General features: G+C 40.1%; 2 protein-coding genes across 2 annotated transcripts in view; one reads left to right on the top strand and one right to left on the bottom strand.

The window, feature by feature from the left end:
• The window catches only part of LOC135709864 (uncharacterized), a 949216-nt gene that overhangs the window by 186990 nt on the left and 738050 nt on the right, over nucleotides 1–24176 (top strand). The window lies entirely within an intron of this gene.
• Nucleotides 6775–8736, bottom strand: LOC135709908 (uncharacterized). The gene has a single exon (XM_065232354.1). The coding sequence runs from the start codon at nucleotides 8734–8736 to the stop codon at nucleotides 6775–6777; it is 1962 nt and encodes a 653-aa protein (XP_065088426.1).

The raw sequence follows: 24176 nt of genomic DNA, 5'->3' as shown, positions 1-24176 counted from the left end.
TTGGAGACATACTTCAAGTCTCCGCGAACATCGTACGGGTTAGGCAAAAGATGTGCGTCTATCTTTAAAAACTGTCGCATTAATGGCCCTTCGCTCATTTTCAACTTCTATTCAATTTTCATACTGCCGTACTCTAACGGAACTTTCCACCTACCCTCTTCTTAATATCATTCTCTAGCTAATAAATTATCACACTAAAAGCTTCATGTTAGCATTTCCAACCAACTCATCCAAATTAGAGTTATGTGATGTGACAAAATACAATAAAGTTGATAAAACATATGAACACGATTGCAAATAGAGAAATATACATGAAACCATCCCGAAGTTTTTCACAAAAAATACTAATAACACTTAAGTATAAAGGTTCGAGCAACAGCTAGCAAATTCAAATTCCTTTTGATCTGCCAAATAGAGTTGAAATTTGGTTTGATTAAATTAATTTGAGAAAATGACACTTAACAACGAATACTTTATAAATATTTAATTCTTGAATAAAAAAAAAAACAAATGACCTGAGAAAGATTTTCGAAATCTCGGCATGTAAAATTCAAATATTACCAAAATGTGATTGTTTCTTCATTAATTTTTTTCCGGTTTGTCTCTCATTGCTGGAACTTTATTTCTGATTTTGAGGACTTTTAGAAAAGATAAAAGTCCCTCAAAAAATCTATATTCACGATTTAAGGCCTTTTGAATATATTAATTCCTTAGAAAGCAAACTTAAGTCATTCTTCAAGATTCTAAGCTATGAACAAACTATTTCTGAAATTCAAATGAAATGAAAGTATATTTACGACAATCTGCAATAAGATCATACTATAGAATTTAAACAGATTATTGTCAGCCAGAAACAGATTAAAAAAAAAATTACTGTGAATATACATATTGAAAATGGAAATAATGCGGCAACACTGCGCCGTCTTTGTATTAGTGCGATGCGTGCTGTTCCACTCATACGTCGTATCCGACGCTTATCCGTCCGTTGCTCGAAAGCATCCTCCTCCCATCCTTTCATTGGTGAAATGATGAGAACAACCCAGCATTGAGCTCGCTCATGTGAGCATGCGCCATGTGTCGTTTTTTTCGATTTGCGCTCTATTGTGGCGTCCGTGTTTGGGATTTTTCGTTCCATTCTGAATTTTTTCTGACGGTCGCCAAACAGCTGATGGTAGTAACGCTTTGTACATTCCTATCAATGTGCTCGTCGAAGCTCTCTCCATGACCATCCATCAAGTTGACGAAAGAAGTAAAAAGCAACTGGTGAATGTCGTCTTCTGTTGTGATCCATCACCGATCTGGTCATTCCCGACAATCACGACACTCATCTGTGCTCTTTTTGAAGCAGTTGCTGCTTTGCTTGCTTATTTGAGTGTGTTGGTGAGTGAGCCCAACAGCTTCCGTTTCATGTTGCCTGCTTTGTTTGTAACTCACACAGTCGCGCCTGTCGAGACGAACTTGGAATGCGTAGGAATTGTTTTCATTTTCTTCTGTCGCTTCGCTTTTTCTCATCATCGTACTGCAGAATTCTTCACTGTTTTTGTTGTGCTTTTCATCATCAGCAGCGGGTGTAACGTTATGCTTGTGAGCAGCGACCATTGCTGGTGATTGTTGTTTGCCATGGCTCTAACTCTCACTGAGTGACAAAACGATCTGTCAGCGATAGTCAGTTGATGCGAAGACGAGTGTCACGTGAGTGTCATGATAATTTGCATCACTGCCCCCAGTATAGAAATTAAAGACATAGTCCTACGTCAAAAATCTAATCCAATCTTAATGCTTATAATAAAACCTATTTCAGCTTCAAGCTGTCCATAACGAGACTGCTCTGAGGAAGTTGCTTTCATTAATCCGAACATTCTTGAAGAACAACATTGGATATAACCTCAAAATTTCAGAGGGATTAACACCACCGTTGAGTGAAGAACAGAAAAGCGATCGAAACTGTACGCTTTGTGAAGGCCATGACCACGTAGATGATATGGTCCATTATAGTTGTACTGGTAAGACAACAAGAAATGCACAAATATGCTGAAGGTGCCAAATGGAACCAAGAAGTCTGTCCCAAAGAAACCACCTAGCAGAAAGAATAGTGCGATGCCGGATCCGAATCTGGAACAGTACCAATGAGGTCAGTCTGGAGGAATCCCTAGACCAGTTGCAGCAGGAGCAAAGCACAAAGGAGAAAGCGCTGGAGGAAAAGAAATTCCTCCATGAAAAGCGATAGGAAGCTGAGCGGGAGATTTTTTAAACCGACAGTTATCTTCCGTCACTCTTTCAACAAAGATTTTGCTAGATTTAGGATTTAGGGATTCAATTCACGCAAGCCAAAAAATTATTACAATGAATGTTAGATTCATTTCCTATCATCTTCTGTTCATGAACATCGCAGCGAATGTTAGAAGTTGACCTACCAGGCGATGTAATAGTTTTTTGCCTTTTTTGTTTCGTGTTCTTTCTACGCTTTCGACTATACCAGTAAGCTTTTTACGTATAACATTGTAGAACGACGCACACACTTGCCTCGAATCTCTCCAGCAGAAAAAGCATACGAAACCGAGTATGAGAGGAAATGAGCGCTTGGTGTTTGCTTTTAGGCTATCCATTTTCAGAAGCATGGAGAGAGCAGTGGAGAAAGCACAGGTCTGATAATCGCAACGTTCGTGGTTCGAGTCCAGTCGGCAACCTTTTTCCAATTTTTTTTTTCGACATAATTCATTGCCCTCACTAATACACTCCACATTTTCGGTCTCCAATTTTCTTGCATTGGACCGCAGCTAGGTATATCGCATCCTCGGTTCAGGCGGTCTCCACTAACATCCTCTGATGATGAATCCCACATAATTGTAAGCGAATCTTACATCCCCCGGTTGGGTGTAGACATTGCCTCCGATACTGCAGGATCGTGAGGACTCGCATTGAATGCTGAATAAGTGCTTGTTGGGAACGATGATAAGTGGACTGTATTTTTTCTATAGGTAACTGTTTCCCGGATAGATGAAGAGAGATTTGGTTTTCTCTCGCGCAAATCGAAACACTTAATTTTTATCGAAACATTCAACACCGTTTATTCTCGGAACACTTTTTTACTCGGGACAATTAGTTTAACGTTTACTGTAGTTTTCTTTACCAACTATATTTGAGCGAGTTTTTATAAGCAAGAAGCTCCAGAATGTTAATTTCCCTAGCTTATATAGGTTGGGTTAGTGGGAAATTACTAGCCTTTTATCTGTCTAATCATATACTCATCTTTATTCCGCGTAACTCGTCTAATTTTGATTAGTCATATTCGATGTTCTTCATCAGTGGTCGTCAATGGATGTTGCTACGCTGGAAATAGGTCGACTCGCTCGGGACTAGTTGATTGCGTCTCGTACATTCTCCCCCCGTTGAAAGGGAGCTTTCAACACCTTATTACCATCGGTACTGTGGACTTATCGAAACTTCTCGGGACTTCGCCTTCACTGTTATTGATTCAAGTTGCTTGATTCTTGCGGTTGGTTGTCCTTGATCGGCAGCATACTAAGTCGTGAAACCGACCGCTTGTAGACACCTCGGGCTGTTCTCACTGTCACGACTCTAACGATGTTATCGTTACCAGGAAAAAGTTGCTCAATTCGCCCCAGTAACCATTGTTGAGGAGGAACGTTGTCTTCTCGTACTATCACTAGCTGTCCTGCTCTCACTGGAACCTTGGTGTGCCATTTCGATCGTTGTTGGAGTTGATTGATGTAATCCACGTTCCATCTGCTCCAAAAATGCTGAACATATTGTGTGATTCGATTCCATCGGGACAGGGTGTGCATGTTTTCATCAGTCAAGTCAGGTTCAGCAATAGCGTTGAGTGGTCGGAAGATTAAGAAATGACTAGGCGTCAGGGCGTTATAATCGGTAGGGTCGTCCGATAATGAACAAAGTGGTCTGGAATTTAATGTTGCCTCTATTCTCGTCAACACTGTGGTCATTTCCTCGTAAGTCAGTATCGCTTCACCAAGGGTTCGACTTAGATGGTACTTCAGCGATCTGACTCCAGCTTCCCACAAACCTCCAAACGATGGCGCACGAGGAGGAATGTAGATCCACTTAATGGTCTTTTCTTCGACAAATTCTTGTAGTTTCCGCTGGAAGGGCTGCGAGTTGAAGAGTTCGTGCAGTTCCTTTAGGTTGTTGTTTGCTCCAACAAAATTAGTCGCATTGTCGGACATTAGCTTGGCACACTTTCCTCGTCGGGACACAAACCTTTGTAGCGCAGCGATGAAAGCAACTGAAGTCAGGGATCCTACTAACTCCAGATGAATTGCCTTTGTTGCTTGGCACACAAATACGCAAATATATGACTTCGCACGGGTCGTTGATCGAATTGTTGGCTTCAGGTACACCGGTCCACAAAAATCCACCCCTGTGTTGTAGAAAGGGTAGACTAACTCTACCCGGTCCAATGGTAGGTCGCCCATGTACTGTTGCAGTTGTTTCGGCTTGTGACGAAAGCATCGTAGACAGACGAATCGTTTTACAGAAGTCTTACCACGCTCAATCCAGAATGTGTCCCGAATCATCGACAGAGTTAGCTGGTTGCCGGAATGTAGGTTTTCACGATGATACTCACGAATGACGGCTTCCGTAAATTTGTGGTACGGAGGTAGTATGCACTGATGCTTCATGTCGAAATTACAGTTTTTGTTCCGCAGTCTACCACCGACACGTAAAACTCCATGCTTGTCGATAAATGGTGAAAGGTTGATCAGTTTGTGCTTTGAGTCGATCACCTTTCCTTGCTGCAACTGGTGGATCAGCTCGGGGTAGGCCTCCCCCTGCACTAAGTTCATCAACTGTTGTAAGGCGGCTGTCTTCTCCGCATTACTTATCTCCTCTGTTCTCGGAACTTCAGGCTGCTTCTTCAGGATACTGATGAATCTCTGTATCCATACCATAACACGAACCATTCGTCGATAAGAGCTGATGTTCACGAATACAGGGAATGATTCAATGGGTTGCTCGACACTAAGGTTGACAGCTACTCGAATTTCAGAGATTTCTTCAGGATCTTGGAACTCCTGTGGCCACACAGCTTCAGTACTTGACAGGAACTCGGGACCATTCCACCACAAAGATGAATTTTGGAGATCCTTTGGCATCAATCCTCTCGATATGATGTCCGCTGGGTTGTCGTTGGTGCCTACGTGACGCCACTCCATAGTCGATGTCAACGCCTGGATCTTTGTGACACGATTTGCCACAAATAGCTTGAGTTGTTCTGGACGTCGATTGATCCAATCGAGCGACAAGAGCGATTGTAGAATCGCACCAGAGTACAGTTTGATCCGTAGAAATGTTTAATGATTTAATGGTAGCAGTGACTAATTGAGCTAAGAGCAGAGCACCACATAATTCCAGCCTGGGTATTGTAAGATCAGGCTGCGATTTTTTTGGGTTTGTGGATTTCTTGATAGGGGCCACACGTGACTTTGAGCATACTAGCGATACATTGACCTGACCGTTTTCTTTAGTGGACCTCAGATAGATGCACGCACCGTAGGCGTAGTTTGATGCATCACAAAAACCATGGATTTGGATGGAGACCGATGCAAATGGCAGAATGCAACGCCTCACCTTGACCTCTCGTAGACACTCCAACTGCGACTTGAAATCTGCCCATTTTTCGATGTCTTCTTTGTCAGCATCCTCATCCCAATTTTTCTCCTTCTTCCACAAGCCTTGCATGATGAGTTTCACCACGATGATTACTGGCCCAGCCAAGCCAATTGGATCGAAGAACTTTGAGATGCTCGATAATATATCCTGCTTCGTAGTCTCCGATTTGCCGACGATGATGGAATCAACGTTAAACATGAAAACATCTTCGTCAGGTTTCCAAACAATTCCAAGAGCCTTAACCGATTGTTTCTCACCAACCAGCAATTTCTTCTCAATGCTGTCCTGAGGGAGGGTTTTCAGAAATTCACTGCTGTTCGAGCACCACTTGTGAAGCTCGAATTTGCCGCTTCCAAAAAGTCCGATGATCTCATCTTTCAGCTGGATCGCTTGATCGAGTGTTTCTGCTCCTGTTAAAACGTCATCAATGTACGAATCTTCAGCTACAACCTTCGCCGCCCAAGGAAAACGTGCTGCTTCGTCGATACAAAGTTGCTTCACTGCTCGAACCGCTTGGAATGGTGCACTCGCTAGTCCGTAAGTCACCGTTGTAAGTCGATACACGATTGGATTTCTTATTTCCTTGGGTGTCCACAGAACAAGTTGAAATTGTTGATGCTTATCTGCAGTTAATACCTGTCGATACATTTTACCAACGTCTGCCGTAAACGCAATCTTCGGAACTCGGAACTTCATCGATATTTCATTTAGTTTGGATTGTATCACCGGTCCAACGAGCAGGTTATCGTTCAGTGATTTTCCGTTGCTAGATAACGCTGATCCGTCAAAAACAACGCGGCATTTTGTCGTGCTACTGTCCGGCTTCTCGACTGCATGGTGAGGAAGGAAGTAATCGTGTCCAGGTTCAGATACGTAAGTTTCCAAAGGACCAACCTCCACCATATGCCCTAGACTGATGTATTCATTAATGAAGTCCTCGTAATCTCCAGCCAGCAGCCAATTTTTGCTTAGTCTCCTGTCTAGGGCTTGAAGTCGTTTCAATGCCATCTGCTTCGAATCACCAAGATTAGGACAGCCTTGCTTGAAGGGTAATTCCACCACGTATCGACCATCCTCCTGACGACGGTGAGTCTCGATGAAATGTTGTTCTGCTTGATCTTCTTAAGTCGTACACTTCGATTCAGTACCACAATCTTCCACTTCCCAGAAACGCTTCAGCAATTCATCCAGATCCTCGTTTGTGACCAAATCAGAAACTAGTGGCTTCTTGACTTCCACTTTTCCACCAATCACCCAACCAAAAAACGTTTGTTGCATAACAGGGCTACCATTTAGCAGAGGAACCCGGTTGTTCTCCAAGATCTTCGTGTATACATCCATACCAATCAAAACATCAATTTTATTTGGGATGTTGAAAGATGGATCCGCCAAAATTAGATTTTCAGGAATCATCAAGGTATCTACCTCAAAACCTTCGAGAGGAAGATCTGCTGTTATCCGCTTAGTAACCAGACATTCGATTTCGGTCTCGTACCTGGAGGTGGTAGAACGAATCGTAGCGTGAACCTTGTACTGGACAGCAGAAGTTTTACCGCAGACCCCAGAAACATGTACATCTCCCTTGGTTTTTCTCAGCCCAAGCCGCTGAACGCAGTCTTCGGTAATAAAGTTGACCATGGATCCAGAATCCAAGAGCACTCGGACCTTATGTAACTTCTTGTGGTAATCTTCGACGTAGACGACGGCAGTATTGAGCAAAATTTGACGATGAATCGGAATGGAACGACAAGTTTGGGAAACGGTGGTATTCGACACAGGAGGTTCGGATGGCATCGGTTGTTCACGTTGACCTTTGGGTTGTTCAATCGGTACATTCTCCCTCGGGACTACGGAAAATGATTGTTTGGTTTCCAAATGCAGCAATGTATGGTGTTTCTTCTGGCAGGTTCGACACAAACTTCGATTGCATTGACTCGACGTGTGGTTGTTGGACAAACAGTTGAAGCAAAGGTTGAGCACTTTCGCCTTCTCGATACGTTGTGGAGGAGTCAGCTTCAAGAAACCTTCACACTGGTTGATGTAATGGTTTTGACGACACAAGAAACAACTGATTTTGCTGCGCTCACGAGTAGTAGTTGCAGCGAATGCACGATTCGATGACGACGATCGAGGACCAGAAGCAGAGCTGGAAGGTTTCGACGTACGATTGGCAGTAACAGGGGCACAACTTTTGTTCATACATTCCAAATTCTCCAGCATACGGCAGTGGTTTCCCAAAAAATCTACTAATTCCTTCCACGATGGAATTTCACTTTCTCCGATTTCTGCTTCATACTCCCGACGAGTTCGTGGGTGAAGACGCATCATCACCATTTGGCCGAAAACCAATTCGGACATTTTATCCAGTGTAATTCCAAGGGCATTCAAAGCTCGAATGTGCTTCAGAAAACTATCTAGCATTGTTCGCAAACCTGCAGCATTTTCGGACGTCAGAGAGGGAATCTTGAACAAATCACCCAAATGTTTTTCGATTAACCATCGCTTGTTTTCGTAGCGACGGGTCAATGCATCCCAGAGAGAGGAAAAAGTCTCTTCGTTGCATTGCAAGTTTCTTGCTTCCCCACACAGACACATTCGTAGATAGTGCAAGCGTTCGAAATCGTCCAAATTCTCACGACGATAGATAATTGAATTAAACTGATCCCGAAAGTAGATCCAGTTTTCATAATGACCGTCAAATTTGGGAAGCGGAATGTCGGGCAATTTGGATTTTGAGGAATGAGAATCGGATTCTTGTTTCACGGAACTGTTTGTTGGAGGTCTGGCTTGCTTCACATGACGACGTATTTGAAACCGTGCACTGTCGAGGGTATCCTCAATTTCCTCACCATGTTCGTTGAGTTCGGTAACGTCATCGTCCTTAACCAAACTGTAAAGCTTCGAACGGGCATCGCGAAACTGTGAACGTATATCTTCAATAACGGAAAGTCTTTCCTCCAACTCATCGAGATCCCCATTTTCCGCAGAAAAATCCTTGGCAAATTTCAGTTGTTTTAGCGAACGGTCGCGAATTGCGTTAATCGTTCGGTAGAGGCAAACAATTTGAATCTTTTTGTCGGTCATTTTGAGGTCACGCTAGTATGCTTTAATGTGAGCTCGCTCAAGGAAACAAAATGGCTCAAGTCACCTACCATTTCGTCGACGTGGGGCGTCACTAGTTGTCTCACTTCTACACAATGGCTGCCACTGGCGTCAGTAGGCACTTTATCGTTCACTTGCTGGCTGGATTCTTTATGCCTTTTGTGGCACTTGTTGCACTTTATTCTTCTAATTGGCCTCTTCCTTTGGCTTCTTTAAGTTCACTGACTTTTGGGTCTTTTTTAAAATTCACTTTTAGTTTTGTCGTCTCGGCACGTTCAGGCCACACAAATTTGTTCTTTTTAGGTTCTTGTTTCGGCCTTTTCAAGGTCCACACACGGGATACTCGGACGGAACTATTATTTCAGTTCTCACACTCACGACGGCCAGAAACTTATCGCACTCCCTACGGCAACCCTTGGTCTTTCGACGGCGTTTTTTGTTTGTTCAAATGGGATTGCCTCACTGGCAAATCAAAACGGTTCACCTTTAGGAAACGAATTTCAATCGTCTCACTCACACTCGCAATGGATGCGATGGAAAATTTTGGTTATTTCGCGACAAAATTTAGGTTTTCGGCTAGCCAATTTATTTCACACACTCCCGATCTACACTTTCGGTACGGCGGTACGTTAATTGTCCGGACTATATTCGCAATTCGAGTGCAAAGTCATTGCCACGAATCAAATTTTGCACGTGCTTTGCTCGATGGTCATAAACACAATGGCGAACAAAATATTTTCTGCTGCCTTTATTTGCACGGCTCATACACTCGCTCGGTACGTCACTCGCTCTGTCCCGTTCTGACGCGTGCATATTCTTGTAATAGGGCTGTGGCACATTCGTCGATCGGCGTCACAGTTCGATGTTATTTCGAATTGGTCGTTTTTTAGTTTTCACTTGGTTCATCCGCGGGCCTTTCATCTATCCGGCTCGAAGGACCAAAATGTTGGGAACGATGATAAGTGGACTGTATTGTTTCTATAGGTAACTGTTTCCCGGATAGATGAAGAGAGATTTGGTTTTCTCTCGCGCAAATCGAAACACTTAATTTTTATCGAAACATTCAACACCGTTTATTCTCGGAACACTTTTTTACTCGGGACAATTAGTTTAACGTTTACTGTAGTTTTCTTTACCAACTATATTTGAGCGAGTTTTTATAAGCAAGAAGCTCCAGAATGTTAATTTCCCTAGCTTATATAGGTTGGGTTAGTGGGAAATTACTAGCCTTTTATCTGTCTAATCGTATACTCATCTTTATTCCGCGTAACTCGTCTAATTTTGATTAGTCATATTCGATGTTCTTCATCAGTGGTCGTCAATGGATGTTGCTACGCTGGAAATAGGTCGACTCGCTCGGGACTAGTTGATTGCGTCTCGTACAGTGCTTATTCAGGCAAAAACAAGCTTCTTCAACTAAAAAATTGCTTATTCAGCTGTTGATCAAACTCAAATTGTTTGTTGGGCATGGCTTGACCAGAGTTATGTGAATTCACAAAGTGTTGACCAAGAGCATTGGCATTTTCCATTGGGGTGGTTATGAGTAAGGATAGATCCGAATTTTGATTAGCAGAGGAAAGGGGATTGATGGGCCTAGGCTTATTTTTAAAAGTCTTTTCCATTTTCCAGAATGGCTTAGCACAATCTGGGAGAGAGCAAATCTTGTTTGCAAAATTGGATGATTTTGTTCAAACGGTTGAAATTGGTCTTCAGCTTAGGCAGCCCAGTACGCTGGTACTGCCTACGAATCGTGTTGCGGAGTCTAATGAGGTCTTTAGTGAGACTGTCAAGGTTCAGAGTATTACTCATCAGTCTGGATACTGGAACATGTTGCTCCCTAGCCCTGGAAATCGCTTCATCGATGGAGTGAAGACACCTGTCTATGTCGTCGGTCGTTTCCGGGTGGACGTCATAGTCGATACTGGTGTCAACGCAGTGTTGGACTTGTGAACAATTTACCCGATGGTAGTTTCGCCGCGTTCTGCGATTGTGCTTTGTATTTATCGTATTTCAAAATGTATATCTACCAAGATCCTAATTTTCATACTTTCTGTTTCATTTCAGAGTTCATATAAAATAGTTTGACACACATACATGAACGGTGGATTGTATTGGCTTTGTGAAAAAGTGAGTCATATATTTTCATATTCAATATGAGATAGAGGAATTCAGTTTTCGGAGAAGTTTGTTTTGATTGACAGAAAAGAACTGCCAAAGGTGTTTCAATTATTCTACTGGTGTTGATCCTTATGGTGGTTCAAAATATTGATTTTGCTCCACCAAGCTCAATCGATTTTTAATCAGGCTCTGATAAGTCTCTCAACACTGTAGTTAATTTGGTTGCGAACTCATACTGAACTGGCCTTTTAAAGTTTATATGAGAATTACTAAGGGATAAGTAAACTTACAAAGTGTGAATTAGTAAAAGTAAGCTAAGTGTCGAAAAGCTAAGGAAACGGTTCGTAAACTATTTAACAGAGCTAAAATAACAGAAAATTGGTCTCACTATAAAGAGGCTTTGACTGACTATAACAAAGAAATTAGGAAATCCATAAGTAAAGATTGGATACATATGTGTGAAAACATTGAAAAAGTCCAGGCTCAATTGCTGTAGCTTTGCGGAGCCAATATTCATTATTAAGATTATATAATTACTTAAAACTAACTTAACGATTACTCGCGGCTATCTCGAGGTTAGGGGTAACAAATTGTAACAAATGGATGGCAGGGTAGGGATTGTGAACACATGGTTTGGAGAGCAATGCGCTCTTGCTCTCGAACTAAGCGACACTCTGATGAAAAAGACAAAAATGGGGGTACACTAATGGGCAGCTAACAAGTTTGGAGAACAAAAGATGACACTAACTACTAAATCCTCAGATCTATCCGTTTTAAAAATACATAAATTAATTTCAAATAGTCTAAATCTCGGCTCGCCAAGACATCTCTAACGGGCATCGTGGGTTGTTTTCCTCGGGCCCTGAGGGATGTGGATAACTCTGATCTGGCAACACGGTGTAAGGTACATGACCAAACAACATGCTCGATATCGTGATAACCAATACCACACGCACATAAATTGCTACCTGAGAGCCCAATTCGATAGAAGTGCGAGTCTAACGATTAGTGATTGGACATAAGCCTTGATATAACGCGTATAAAGTCGCCGCTTATGTTCAACCCTTTGAACCATGGTTTGTTCGACACCTGTGGGAGAATAGAATATAACCATCTTCCCAATTCACCATCATTTCATTTTTGTTGCCAACTGATGAGGACTTGCTGACGAGCAATGGAGAAAAATTCGTTGAAGGCGATTTGTCGCTCAAAAATATCGCCTTCCATAGCGCCCACCTTAGCCAACGAGTCCGCTTTCTCATTACCCGAAATTGAGCAATGAGATGGGACCCAAGCTATGGTGATAGTATAGGAGCAGTTAGATAAAGCACTCAGTTTAGATCGTATTTCAGGCAGGAAATACGAGGAGTGCTTCATCGGCCTCATTGAACGAATAGCCTTCAATGAGCTAGACTATCCGCAAAAATGAAATAATGGTCAGAAGGTAGTGAGGCAATTCGCTCTACTGCGTAACATATAGCTGTGAGTTCCGCAACGTATACGGAGCATGGTTTTTGCAGTTTATAGGAGGCGCTATGAAATTGATTAAATACACCAAATCCGGTGGAAGCATTTACGGTTGACCCATCTGTGAAAAAAAACATTATCGTTACTTACATGGCGGTACTTGATTGCAAAAATTGAGGGAACAACCATCGACCGATGGTGATCTGGTATTCCATGGATTTCTTGCATCATGGTCAGATCAAAATGTACAGAGGAACTATAGAAGGCTTGAAAGCAATCACGATTGGAGATTAATAAAGAAGGACCAACCTCCAGCGTCATGTACTCATAGTACAAACTCATGAATCTTGTTTGAGGATTTCGGTCGAGCAGCTTCTCAAAGTGTTCTATTACCAAAGGATTCATTACTTCACAATGGATGCGAAACCGGAAAGACAGCTCAGCGAAACGATCTGTCAGTGGGAGAACACCCGCGAGTACTTCGAGGCTCATCGTATGAGTCGAGTGCATACAGCCTAGTGCAATACGAAGGCAACGAAGTACTCCTGTTATCGCAAGACTTAAAAAAGTCTTTTCTAATGATCATGCAAACGGCTTAGGAGCCCTTTAAAAAGAAGACGGTTCTTTTACCTTAACTTCTGAAGAAACCTTGAAAGTAATGATGCAATCTCATTTCAGAGGGTCTTGCCTACTATTTCCTCTTTATCTGTTTCGCTAGAGATCATGACTCAGTAAATGGATCAAGACAGTCCAATGAAAGTGTAATGTTTGTGTAATGTTCAAAAAATCTAAAAAGTGTAATGTTTACTAATCCTAAAGTTGCATGGGCTATAGACTCTTTTGAGCCATTCAAATCTCCAGGTTTGGATGGAATTCATCCAATTTTAATTAAAAAGTGTAAAACAATATTGAAGTGTAAAACAGTATTGAAACAGTATTAGTAAGTTTACTTAAAGCAAGCTTTTTGTTAAGATATATTCCTACAACGTGGCGACAAGTTCGAGTAGTATTCATACCAAAGCTTATCAAAAAGACAAGTCTTCTCCCAAGCCATTAAAGCTTACCAGTTTGTCGTCAATTTTCCTTAAATTAATGGAAAAGATAATAGATGAACACATCAAATCTGAAATTATTCCAAAAATACCAATGAGTAAAGCTCAATTTGCTTACCAACCAGGCAAATCAACAATTACAGCATTACATACTCTTGTCTCAAAAATCGAAAAATACTTCGAAGCAAAGGATGTGTTGAAGGCTGCCTTCATAATGCACCTTTTTAATCAATGAAAATTGCCATGACAAAAAGTGGGTTTCATGAAAGCGTAATATATTTGATAGTAGAAATGTTATAAAATCGTGAAATATCATCAAATCTTGGAGAGTCAACCATAAAGGTAACAGCTGCTAAAGGTTGTCCTCAAGGATGCGTTCTCTCTCCTCTTCTATGGTCGTTAGAAATAGATGAGCTTCTCTTGAATCGCTAGGGTTTGAAAATATTGACTTTGCGGATGATATAGTGATAATTGTCCGCGGAAAGTTTGATGAAATCATTTCAAGCAGAATGCAAACGGCAATAAATATTACTACACTGTGGTGCACAAAAGAAGGATTGATAACAAATCCTTCAAAAACAACGGTTGTACCCTTTACAAAACGACGAAAAGTCTTATTTTCCAAAATTTTCTTTGGAAGGAACAGAATTAAAATATTCTTCGGAATACATAAATAGTTGAAGATGCTTATTTCAAATAACAGACTAAAGTGGTAATTTTTATGCGATAGATGTAGGAGATGAAAGTCTAGAGTTGATAGTTCCGCTAGAGTACGACAGTGTGAAAATTGCATATAGAAAGTACAGTAGCAGCACCTACCCCACCTGTGTCCTCTCGAGATCGTCAAGTCGACGATGACAGGAGCACACATCGTGGTAGGGGTAAACAATAGCTGCAATTTCCAAACCTACGAGTAGATGCCTTCCTTCAAATAACAACTGAAGTGCGGTAAAAAATCGGTAGAACTGTTTCAAACACACAGTTGGTACTTGAGCGGGTCGGTTTTCATCTCTTTTTGCCAGTGGTGGCGGGGGGGGGGGGGGGGGTGAGACACCCCTCACCATCCCTCACCATCCCTCTCCAAAGGCGGAGTTTGGTAAAGAGAGATGAAAAAACCGATTTGTACCTTCCTTAATAGTTGTCCTAGCTCGCTATCTACTTTCTATATGCAATTTTCACACTGCCGTACTCTAACGGAACTATTTGGTGGCCAAAAACAGTGCAAAAACAGCTCAACAAAGACTTGAAAAACTGCAGAGGTTGGCCACTACCTTCATAACTGGAGCAATGCGCAGTACTTCATCTTAAGCCTTAGAAGCTTTGCTGAATCTTCTTCCTTTACATCAATTCATTCAACTGGATGTAATGAAGAATGCTCTCAGACACAGATGAACATAAGATCTTAAAAATCTTATGAGCATTTTGAAAGAGATTCAATTAAGTCCACTAATATTAAAGAATGAAAATTTTATGGCAAAAATACATGAAATAAACCATCTGTTCAATGTATTTAATACTACACGTAACGACTGTAAGACTGAAGGGCCGTTAATTCGTCCTGAGTCTATAACATTCTACATGGCTGGCTCAAAACAGGATAACAGGGTAAGGGCAGCAATAACAGTTACCGGATAAACTGTTCTGTAGCAAAGGGTAAATGACCAACAGTATTCCAAGCAGAGATATTTTCGATTCTAGAATGTGTAGAAATTGTTTAAAAAGAAATTAGAGGAATGCAAACATTTGCATTTTTTCGGATGGTCAAGCAGCATTGCATGCCCTTAAGTCAATGATCTACACACTTAGAAAAATCATGTAAATTTAGGTGCTCTGAGAGTGATATACACGAGCGTCAATTTTGACATAAATTTGAGTCATAACAGACGTGAAATATAGCATAATCGAACGTACTTTTCGTCGAGCAACGAGCTTTTCCGTCTCGGAGCGCTTAATATTACATGACATGTTTGTTTACGTCTCATATTTTATGGTATAGACGGATTCCGTCACGTGTAAAATTAGTTATTTCTAAGTCTGTACACTTCAAAGTTATTGTAGGAATACTATAATAAACTTCAAAAATTGTCTTTTCCTAACAAGGTAAATCTAAATTGGGTTCCAGGGCGTTGCGGCATTGAAGGAAATGAAAAAGCTGATCAATTAGCAAAGCTTGGCTAATCCCAGCAATTTATTGATTCCAAACCGATTATTGGTTTAAAAAGCAAGGTACAATCCAATTGGAATAATACCTTAACAGCCAGGCAATCTAAATGATTCATTAAGCCCGACGTTTTGAGTACGCAAAGGTTACTCAATCTTTCCAAAAAAGATTTAAGCTCCTACACTGGATTAATGACACGATATTGTCTTAGTAAATATCGTTTTTTTTTTTTTTTTTGATTGGAAAACTTAGCGACGATAGATGTCGCTTTTGTAATTTGGAGAGCGAAAGCTCTGAACATTTATGGTGTAATTGCGACACGGGAAAACAGTTTAGTGTCTCAAAATCATAATTCTTATGTTTATGCAGTGTATCAATATTCTATCCAAACATTAAAAACCATTTTTTTTTTTGCATTATGCTGGACTCGAACCCGTGTATTTTGCACGCGATCTACGATCGCTAACCACTGCGCCACAAGCAAATATCAATATCAATACCTACAAAATGCTGAATTTAACTTACCACCTGATGTCAGTACCTGTTCACTAAGTTAGAATATCAATATCGTTCAATGTCAGTGCGCAAATGACATTGACATTGTACAGGGCTCATTTATATTAAAAGTTCTGCCGAATTGTGTCTTATATACGCCAGCAAATCGAGTACCGATCTTTATAAAGCTCATCAGTAATACTAAATTAATGCAACGCTTGTACAAATAAGTTGATTTATCGCAATAATAGTTAGATTTTCGCTAGTGATATTCATATGGATAGTAATAGTAAAGCCGTAGCGCCTAATATCATGCTTGCTACGAATATCAGTGTCCGAAGTGAAATTCAGTGCTAGACAAATATCTTATGTCAATTGACAATGTCGCAGCACTGGCCACAAGTGTGTTGGAATACCATGCGGGCAAACACCAATTTAAAATTCATCAAGGTGTTCTGTTTCGTTTTTAAGGTGATTCCTTGTAGAGTCCACATATGACCGCCACGTAAGCTCCATTTCCACTTCGAATTACCAATTACACAAATCTCGGGAATTAATGTTACATTTCAGCTGAAATTACTACTTCATGTATGCTGCAGTACAGCGGGGTAGTTTGAGAAACCAAGGCGGGATCAAGTGTGTCCAGTCTATCCTAATCGACAATAAAATTTTAAAAAATACCTTCCAGCCGTGTAGCAACGTGAATCACGGGCTATCGGTTAAGAACTGAGTCCAAAGAAGCTTTACAAAATCCGATGAGATTACAAAAAAAGGTATTGATTAATTACCACAACTGTACCTTGGTATAGTCCTTCGAAACATCAACATCGTTTTGAAACACAATTCTCAATTTGAGCGCAGAATAATTTGAATTTTAAAACTTGTGTTACGCTCGGAAAAAAGTTTCCACTTTTAAATTCGTGTTAACATTCGATTTTCATGAACGTGCATGCCAACACACATACACTCTTAAACCGTGGAGGAAAACAAAATCGAGCACATTCCTGCACAGCGGAGAACCTGCGCTGATCTGGACCGTCAATTTCCAATGAAACTTTTCCAATTAAGATCTAATTGGTCTCGACAACATACGGACGGACTTCCAGAACCTGTGAACAGTGCATGCAGGCTTGCTGTGAGATTTGCTTTTGTTTCATTGTTTCCTGTCGGAGGGTTATGCCGATACATCCAACAACACGCTCCGCTTGCGGCTGATCTACTTCAGCAGAAAGTTTGCAAATTAATTAAAATAGAATTGACAGCAGATTGAATTTCCTATTCTGATTGAATGCGAGAGACAATTTTTCGTTCCAGCAACTGTGTCGGTGGAGCATTGTGTTCATACTTGTTCGGTCAAGTGGCAGAGGGCACCTTGACTACATAAATTAGGAGTCTGGCGAAGACCGTAATTGAGTGCTTTTGCTTCGCCGATAAGTGGCAATTTATATGTTCTACGAAGAAAGTTGAGCAGTAAATTTATCTACTTAACGTTTTCCGTGTATGCATCATTCGATAAGTTCTTGTTAGCTGTCGTATTCATTAACGCAGGAATATAATCTATCCACATTGCGCAAGGGATATCCACGGACGCTTTCGGCATCAGCAACATTGCTCCATATGAAGAAATGATTCAGCCAACACCCAAGCCAATATCATCACCATCTTCATGATCCTTCTCTACTTATGAAAGCCATCGTTAATATTGGCTCGACCAGGCCAAAGATTATTCCCTAGGACGGCGGCACAGCAGCCCGAACGCTCACAAGGGATGAAGAGGGTATGTGCTGGTGGGATTTTGATGATACTTAGATTGGTTTCACTCCTTCTTTGCTCCTCGCACGTAGGCACGGTGCCTGATGGTCTTGGGTATGGTCGAGATTTTTTTTTTATTCCTTTCATGCCTATATGGGAGATACGACGAGCAAATATGAACGATACAAGGTCATCAATTTTGATGATTGTTGGCTCTGTGGTTTGGCTCAGCCTCCGATGTGCCCTTTATCCGAATGAAAGTTTCAATATGTTACGCCAGGAGTTTGGCTACCTTGGGAATAAGTTTCAGCTTCTTATTGCTTATCAAGGATCTTGTATTTTGCGAGAAAAATCCTGTGTTCTACTGAACTGCCCAACACCAATCATCCATATTGCTCATCGTTGGCCTACGTGGTTTAAGTGATGGAGTGACTAAGCCGTATTGCCAGGGATGGATCGCTCTTTTGGGACTTTTTCATAACAATTTAATACGATGAACCTATCTTAAAAAAGATGGTTTTCTGCTATTAATCTCCCTATCAAAATACAAAATTTTCGCACCACAGAGCCACACTTTGTGTTTTCACTGAAGGTTCACTTGAGATCGCTCTCGAGTGCACCTTCAGTGAAAACACAGAGTGTGGCTCTATCGTGCAGGCATTTTGCGCTTGATAGTAAGATTAATAGCATTAAACTATCTATTATACGATCGGTTATCTGAAAATTCAACTGGATTTTACGTTAGCATTCTCTATTTAAATGAAATGGAAAAGCTCCAAAAGAGCGATCCATCATTGCATATTGCCAATCACTTCATATTGTTCGTGTTTGCCTATCACGATTTCGACCCTATACAAATGCCTAGATAGCTTAGTCAGATAAAGCACGGAATTGCCAAGTCAGTCGCCACGGGTTAAATTCCTGGTAAAGTCTTGAAAATCTTACTTGCTGGAAATTTTCTTTTTTTTTAACTCTTTATTTGTTCCAAATTTAAAATAAATTACATTTCATTTTTAACCTTGGTGCTCCAGTTACTACAGTAACTTACCAGCCTTAATTGTTATGATATATATCTATGTGTTTTTATTTTGTTCCTGCCTTGGCAATTCAGTATTTTAAACAGGTTTTTAAAACCTGCATGTCAGTATAACAATTGAAATCTTAAAATTAAAAACTAAAACTAAATCTTATCTAGGAATAAAGGGAACTAATCGTTGCAATTGAGGATTGCAACGATTTTTGTCTGAAATTATTAATTATTTTGTTGGACATTTGCTCTAAAGTCTTAACATTCGAAATTCTATGTAACTCGGTAGTACTTTACCAGGGAGGCAACTTCGAAATCATCTTCAGAACATTGTTCTGAATCCTTTGAAGCGCTTTTTTCCTGGTCGTGCAACAACTAGACCATATTGGCACAGTGTAAAGCATGGCCGATCTAAAAACTTGTTTAAATATTAAAAGTTTATTAGTCAGGTAAAGATTGGATTTCCTGTTTATAAGAGGATACAATTTTTTTTATATATTTGTTACATTTGGCTTGAATGCCCTCATGTGATCTTTAAAAGTTAATTTTTGGTCAAGTATTAATCCAAGATATTTCACTTGGTTTGACCAGGAAATTGGAACTCCGTTCATAGTGACTATGTGACTACTACTAGGTTTCAAAAACGAAGCTCTAGGCTTATGTGGAAATATTATAAGTTGAGTTTTGGAAGCGTTGGGAGAAATCTTCCATTTTTGTAAAAAAGAAGAGAAAATATCTAAACTTTTCTGCAGTCTGCTGCAAATAACACGAAGACTTCTTCCTTTAGCGGAAATGCCTGTGTCATCAGCGAACAAAGATTTGTGGCAACCCTGAGGCAAATCAGGGAGGTCCGAAGTGAAAATGTTATACAATATAGGCCCAAGAATGCTACCCTGAGGAACTCCTGCTCTAACAGGTAGTCGATTAGATTTGGAATTTTGATAATTTACCTGCAGAGTTCTGTCAGTTAAATAATTTTTAACTAATTTCATAATATAAAGTGGAAAATTAAACTTTTTCAATTTAGCAATCAAACCTTCATGCCAAACACTGTTGAATGCAACTCCAGTGGAGTGGCCTTCAGATTGGTTTGAACGAATTAAATTGTTAACTCTTAAGAGTCGATGAGTAGTTGAATGCCCATGGCGAAATCCAAACTGCTCATCTGCAAAAATTGAGTTCGTATTGATGTAAAGCATGATTCTATTTAAAATTATCCTTTCAAAAAATTTACTTATTGAAGCAAGCGGACGGTAGCTAGAAGCTTCAGCTGGATTTTTATCCGGCATCAAAATTGGAACAACTTTTGCATTTTTCCATTTATCAGGAAAGCATGCCAAATGGAAACATCTGTTAAATAATTTTACCAAGAAAGACAAGGTACTCTCTGAGAGTTTTTTGATGAGGATATAGAAAATTCCATCATCACCTGGAGCTTTCATATTAAGAAACTTTTTAGTTAAAGAACTTACTTCGTCCAAATCAGTCCCCCAGGAATCATCAAAAATATTTTCCCGAGAGAAAATATTCAGATAATCATGAGCAACCTGATTCTCAATAGGACTAGTAAGACCCAAACTGAAATTATGGGAACTCTCGAATTGCTTAGCAAGTTTCTGAGCTTTTTCCAAATTTGTGATCAAAATTTTACCACTTTCTTTATGCGCTGGAATTGGCTTTTGAGGTTTTTTTCAAATTTTTTGTGAGTTTCCAAAAGGGTTTGGAACTCGGGTCTAATTAAGAAACATGATTTTCAAAAGTTTTGTTCCTCAGGGCAGAGAATCGCTTTTTAATTTGTTTTTGCAAATCTCGCCAGATAACTTTCATGGCAGGATCGCGTGCTATTTGAAATTGTCTCCTACCGACATTTTTAAGACGGATCAAGAGCTGAAGATCGTCGTCTATTATAATTTAATCAAATTTAACCTCGTATTTTGGCACTGAGGCAGCTCTTGCTTCAACTATAGAAGTAGTCAGAGATTCAAGAGCATAATTAATTTCATCTTTGGTTTGCAAAGGAATGTTTGGATCGAAGTTATATTCCATAAATGTTCGGTATTGCTCCCAATCAGCTCTTTGGTAATTGAAAGTAGAGCTGTTGGGATTTGAAATTATTTCTTGGGATATTTCAAAAGTGACTTGAAGATGATCAGAACCGAAGTCAGCATGGGTAACCACTTGGCTACAAAGTTGACATGAATCAGTTAAGACCAAATCAATAGTTGAGGGATTTCTTGCAGAAGAAAAGCATGTTGGACTGTTTGGATATTGAATAGTACAATAACCTGCAGAACAATCATCAAACAGAATATTACCATTGGAATTGCTTTGAGCATTATTCCATGAGCGGTGTTTTGCATTAAAATCACCAATAATGAAGAATTTAGACCTATGACGGGTAAGTTTCTGAAGGTCACCCTTGAGAAAATTCTTTTGCTGGCCTACGCATTGGAATGGCAAATAGGCAGCTATAAACGTAAGTTGTCCAAATTTTGTTTCAACAGAAACACTCAAAGTTTCAAAAACTTTGGTTTCAAATGAAGAAAGAATTTTATGTTTGATTCGTCTATGAAAAATTATGGCAACGCCACCACAGGGTCCATCAAGACGATCATTTCTATAAATAAAATAATTTGCGTCCTTCTTAACCTTATGGTCATGTTTAAGGAACGTTTCAGTTATAACGGCAATATGCACGTTATGAACTCTCAAAAATTTAAATAGCTCGTCTTCATTATCTTTAAGAGATCGAGCATTCCAATTTAAAATATTTAATGCTTTAAAATCCATTTCTGAATTTTAAAGTCATGACAATATTATTTGCAAATTTTACTCCAGTTTGAATAGCATCAAACATGGAGTTAGATTTAAGCATATCAGAAATCATATCAATTAATGATTTCCGTAAAAATTCCATTTTAGGGGAAGTAATGCTTCCTAAGTCAAAATTGTAAAAATTTCCGTTAGAATTACGTTTGTTTAGTATTTTGATTTCTACCCGTTGCAATAGCAGCATAGGTAGCTCCATTAACTCGCTGACCGTTGTTAACAGCAGAGTAATTTGTACCTGGTCGGAAACGTGGAGCGTTTCCTACCTGTCGCTTACAACGAGATTGAAGGATTGCTTTGCGAGTCTTACATTCTCAAAAATTGGATTTGTGGTTTTCACCACAATTTGAACATTTAAATTTCTTAGGATATTCCTTCACAGGACAGTTGTCCTTTGCATGAGAGGAATCACCACAATGCATGCATTTAGCTGGCATGTAGCAATTTTTAGTTCCGTGACCCCATCCCTGGCACTTACGGCACTGGGTGAGGTTTTGGAATTTTCCTCCAGTCTTCCTGATGTGTTCCCATTTCACTCGGGTATGGAGCATAAGGCTAACTTTTTCTAAGTCCTTAGGTTGCTTAGTTCACTAGACTTGAAGTGAACTAAATAAAAATCATTAGAAATCCCGTTGCGCGAATCGCCAGGACGGGATTTCATTTTCATTTTGATTACTTGGAGTGGCACAACTCCAAGTAATTTTGCCAGTTCATCTTTGATCTGATCCAGGGATTCACCACTGGGCAGTCCTTTCATGACAACCTTGAACACACGTTCAGTTTTGGTGTCGTAAGTAAAAAATTTGTGCTTCTTCTCAGTAAGATACTTGAGAAGACATTTAAATCCGTCCAAGGTTTCAGCAAATACACGGCATTCACCCCGACATCCAATTTGTAGTGAAAACTTAACTTTCACGAAATTCAAAAGTTCCATGCGCAAAGCATGGAAATCGGAAGTGGTTATCACAATAGGGGGAATCTTTTCCTTCTTGGCATTAAGCCGGGAAAGTTTACTAGAATTTTTTTTGGATGACTGATCATTCTCATCATCCGTGAGCAAATCAAATCGGTTGCTCAAATTAATTTCATCAGAAGGGGGATCAAGAATTTGCCCTTTTCTTTTGCGCTTAGGTGCCATGGCAGCAGTTAATTTTTATCCAAATCGACTTCCAAGCAGATTACTATAAGAATCTGAAGGATCGAAGAGGAATTTTCCAAATCGATATCCAAGAAGGATTACCTCGGGTAGGGTCCAAACAAGGATCGAAGAGGAATAAGAGTTGAACAAGGTAGACATTTTACAGCTTGAGCACTGAAAAGTGCTGTTTAAATTTGTTGTAGCTTTAGGTAGTAGTAACACTTCCTTCAGCAAAAAGCAAATAGATCCGCACGGCAAGAGAGCACGATGCGGACTGTTGGAAATTTTCTTGATATCCTCTATGCCTAGTCTCTACACAGAATAAATTCTGAATTTTAACTATCGCGTAAAAACTCCCTTCGTTTAATGTTGAGCTATACTTGGCATAAACAACGAAATCGTCTTCAAGCTTGCATACAATATAACTAATTTATGCGATATTGCGCCTTAATTTGTACGAAATATCGCGTAAATTTATGCCAAATCTAGCGTTAATTTTATGTGCGCTATATCTCGCTGAAATTTACATGAATTCTTCGAACGGTGCATGTGTCTTGCCAATTAATTGGCAAGGCAAATTTTTGCATAACTCGGGAACTAATCAAGCAAATGGAACCAAATCTGGCATGTGGATGTCATAGGAGGTAGTCCCTTAGATGAGAGGGGGGCTACGTACAATATAGCATGCTTTTGACGTAAGACTACGTCTTTGATTTCTATATGGGGGTACACTTTGTGAAAACCGAAAATGGAACATGTAACAAACTAAGAAAGATTTTGAATGTAATATCTCAGCTGTCCCTGGTCCAATTTCAATAGTTTTATCATCAATCGATCAGAAATATGGCTACTCATCGATAGCAATGCCTTCGAATGTTGATTTTCAACAAGAAACTATTGCGGCTTCCCCAGCACAGTCGTCAGAGAGTAGTAAGTAAACGAAACAAGTCAAAGTGGCATTCGCCTCCGATCCTCGGGCACGTGCGAATAGGAAACGATGGAATTGCGTAATATTTTGCACACTCATCGCCATATTCAGAAACAAACACAAATTCTTCGAGATAACCACCATCCGTCGTCTGGCTCGCCGTGGCGGTGTCTGACGTATCTCCTGTCTGATTTACGAAGTGTGCTAAAGGTGTTCCTGAAAAATGAGATCCGTGATGCTGTCACCTTCACTAAACACGCTAAGCGTAAGCGGCCATGGATGTGATCTACGTTTTGAAGTGACAGAGACGCACTCTGTTTGGTTTCGAAGGTTAAATCATCACCAACTTTGACAACAAAACGGCTCTTTTCAGGGCCACCAAGCTTATTACAGTAAAGAGTAGGAATATCTGCCTGTTTGTCCATATTCAGAACCAACGACCACAAAAAAAGCTC

The sequence above is a fragment of the Ochlerotatus camptorhynchus genome, unplaced genomic scaffold (genome assembly GCF_037179485.1).
Source record: "Ochlerotatus camptorhynchus isolate MF236.1 unplaced genomic scaffold, CSIRO-AGI_Acam_v1.1 ptg000367l, whole genome shotgun sequence".
Lineage (NCBI taxonomy): Eukaryota > Metazoa > Arthropoda > Insecta > Diptera > Culicidae > Ochlerotatus > Ochlerotatus camptorhynchus.
Note: the sequence above shows the minus strand (reverse complement) of the source record. Positions and strands in the feature narration are given on the sequence as shown.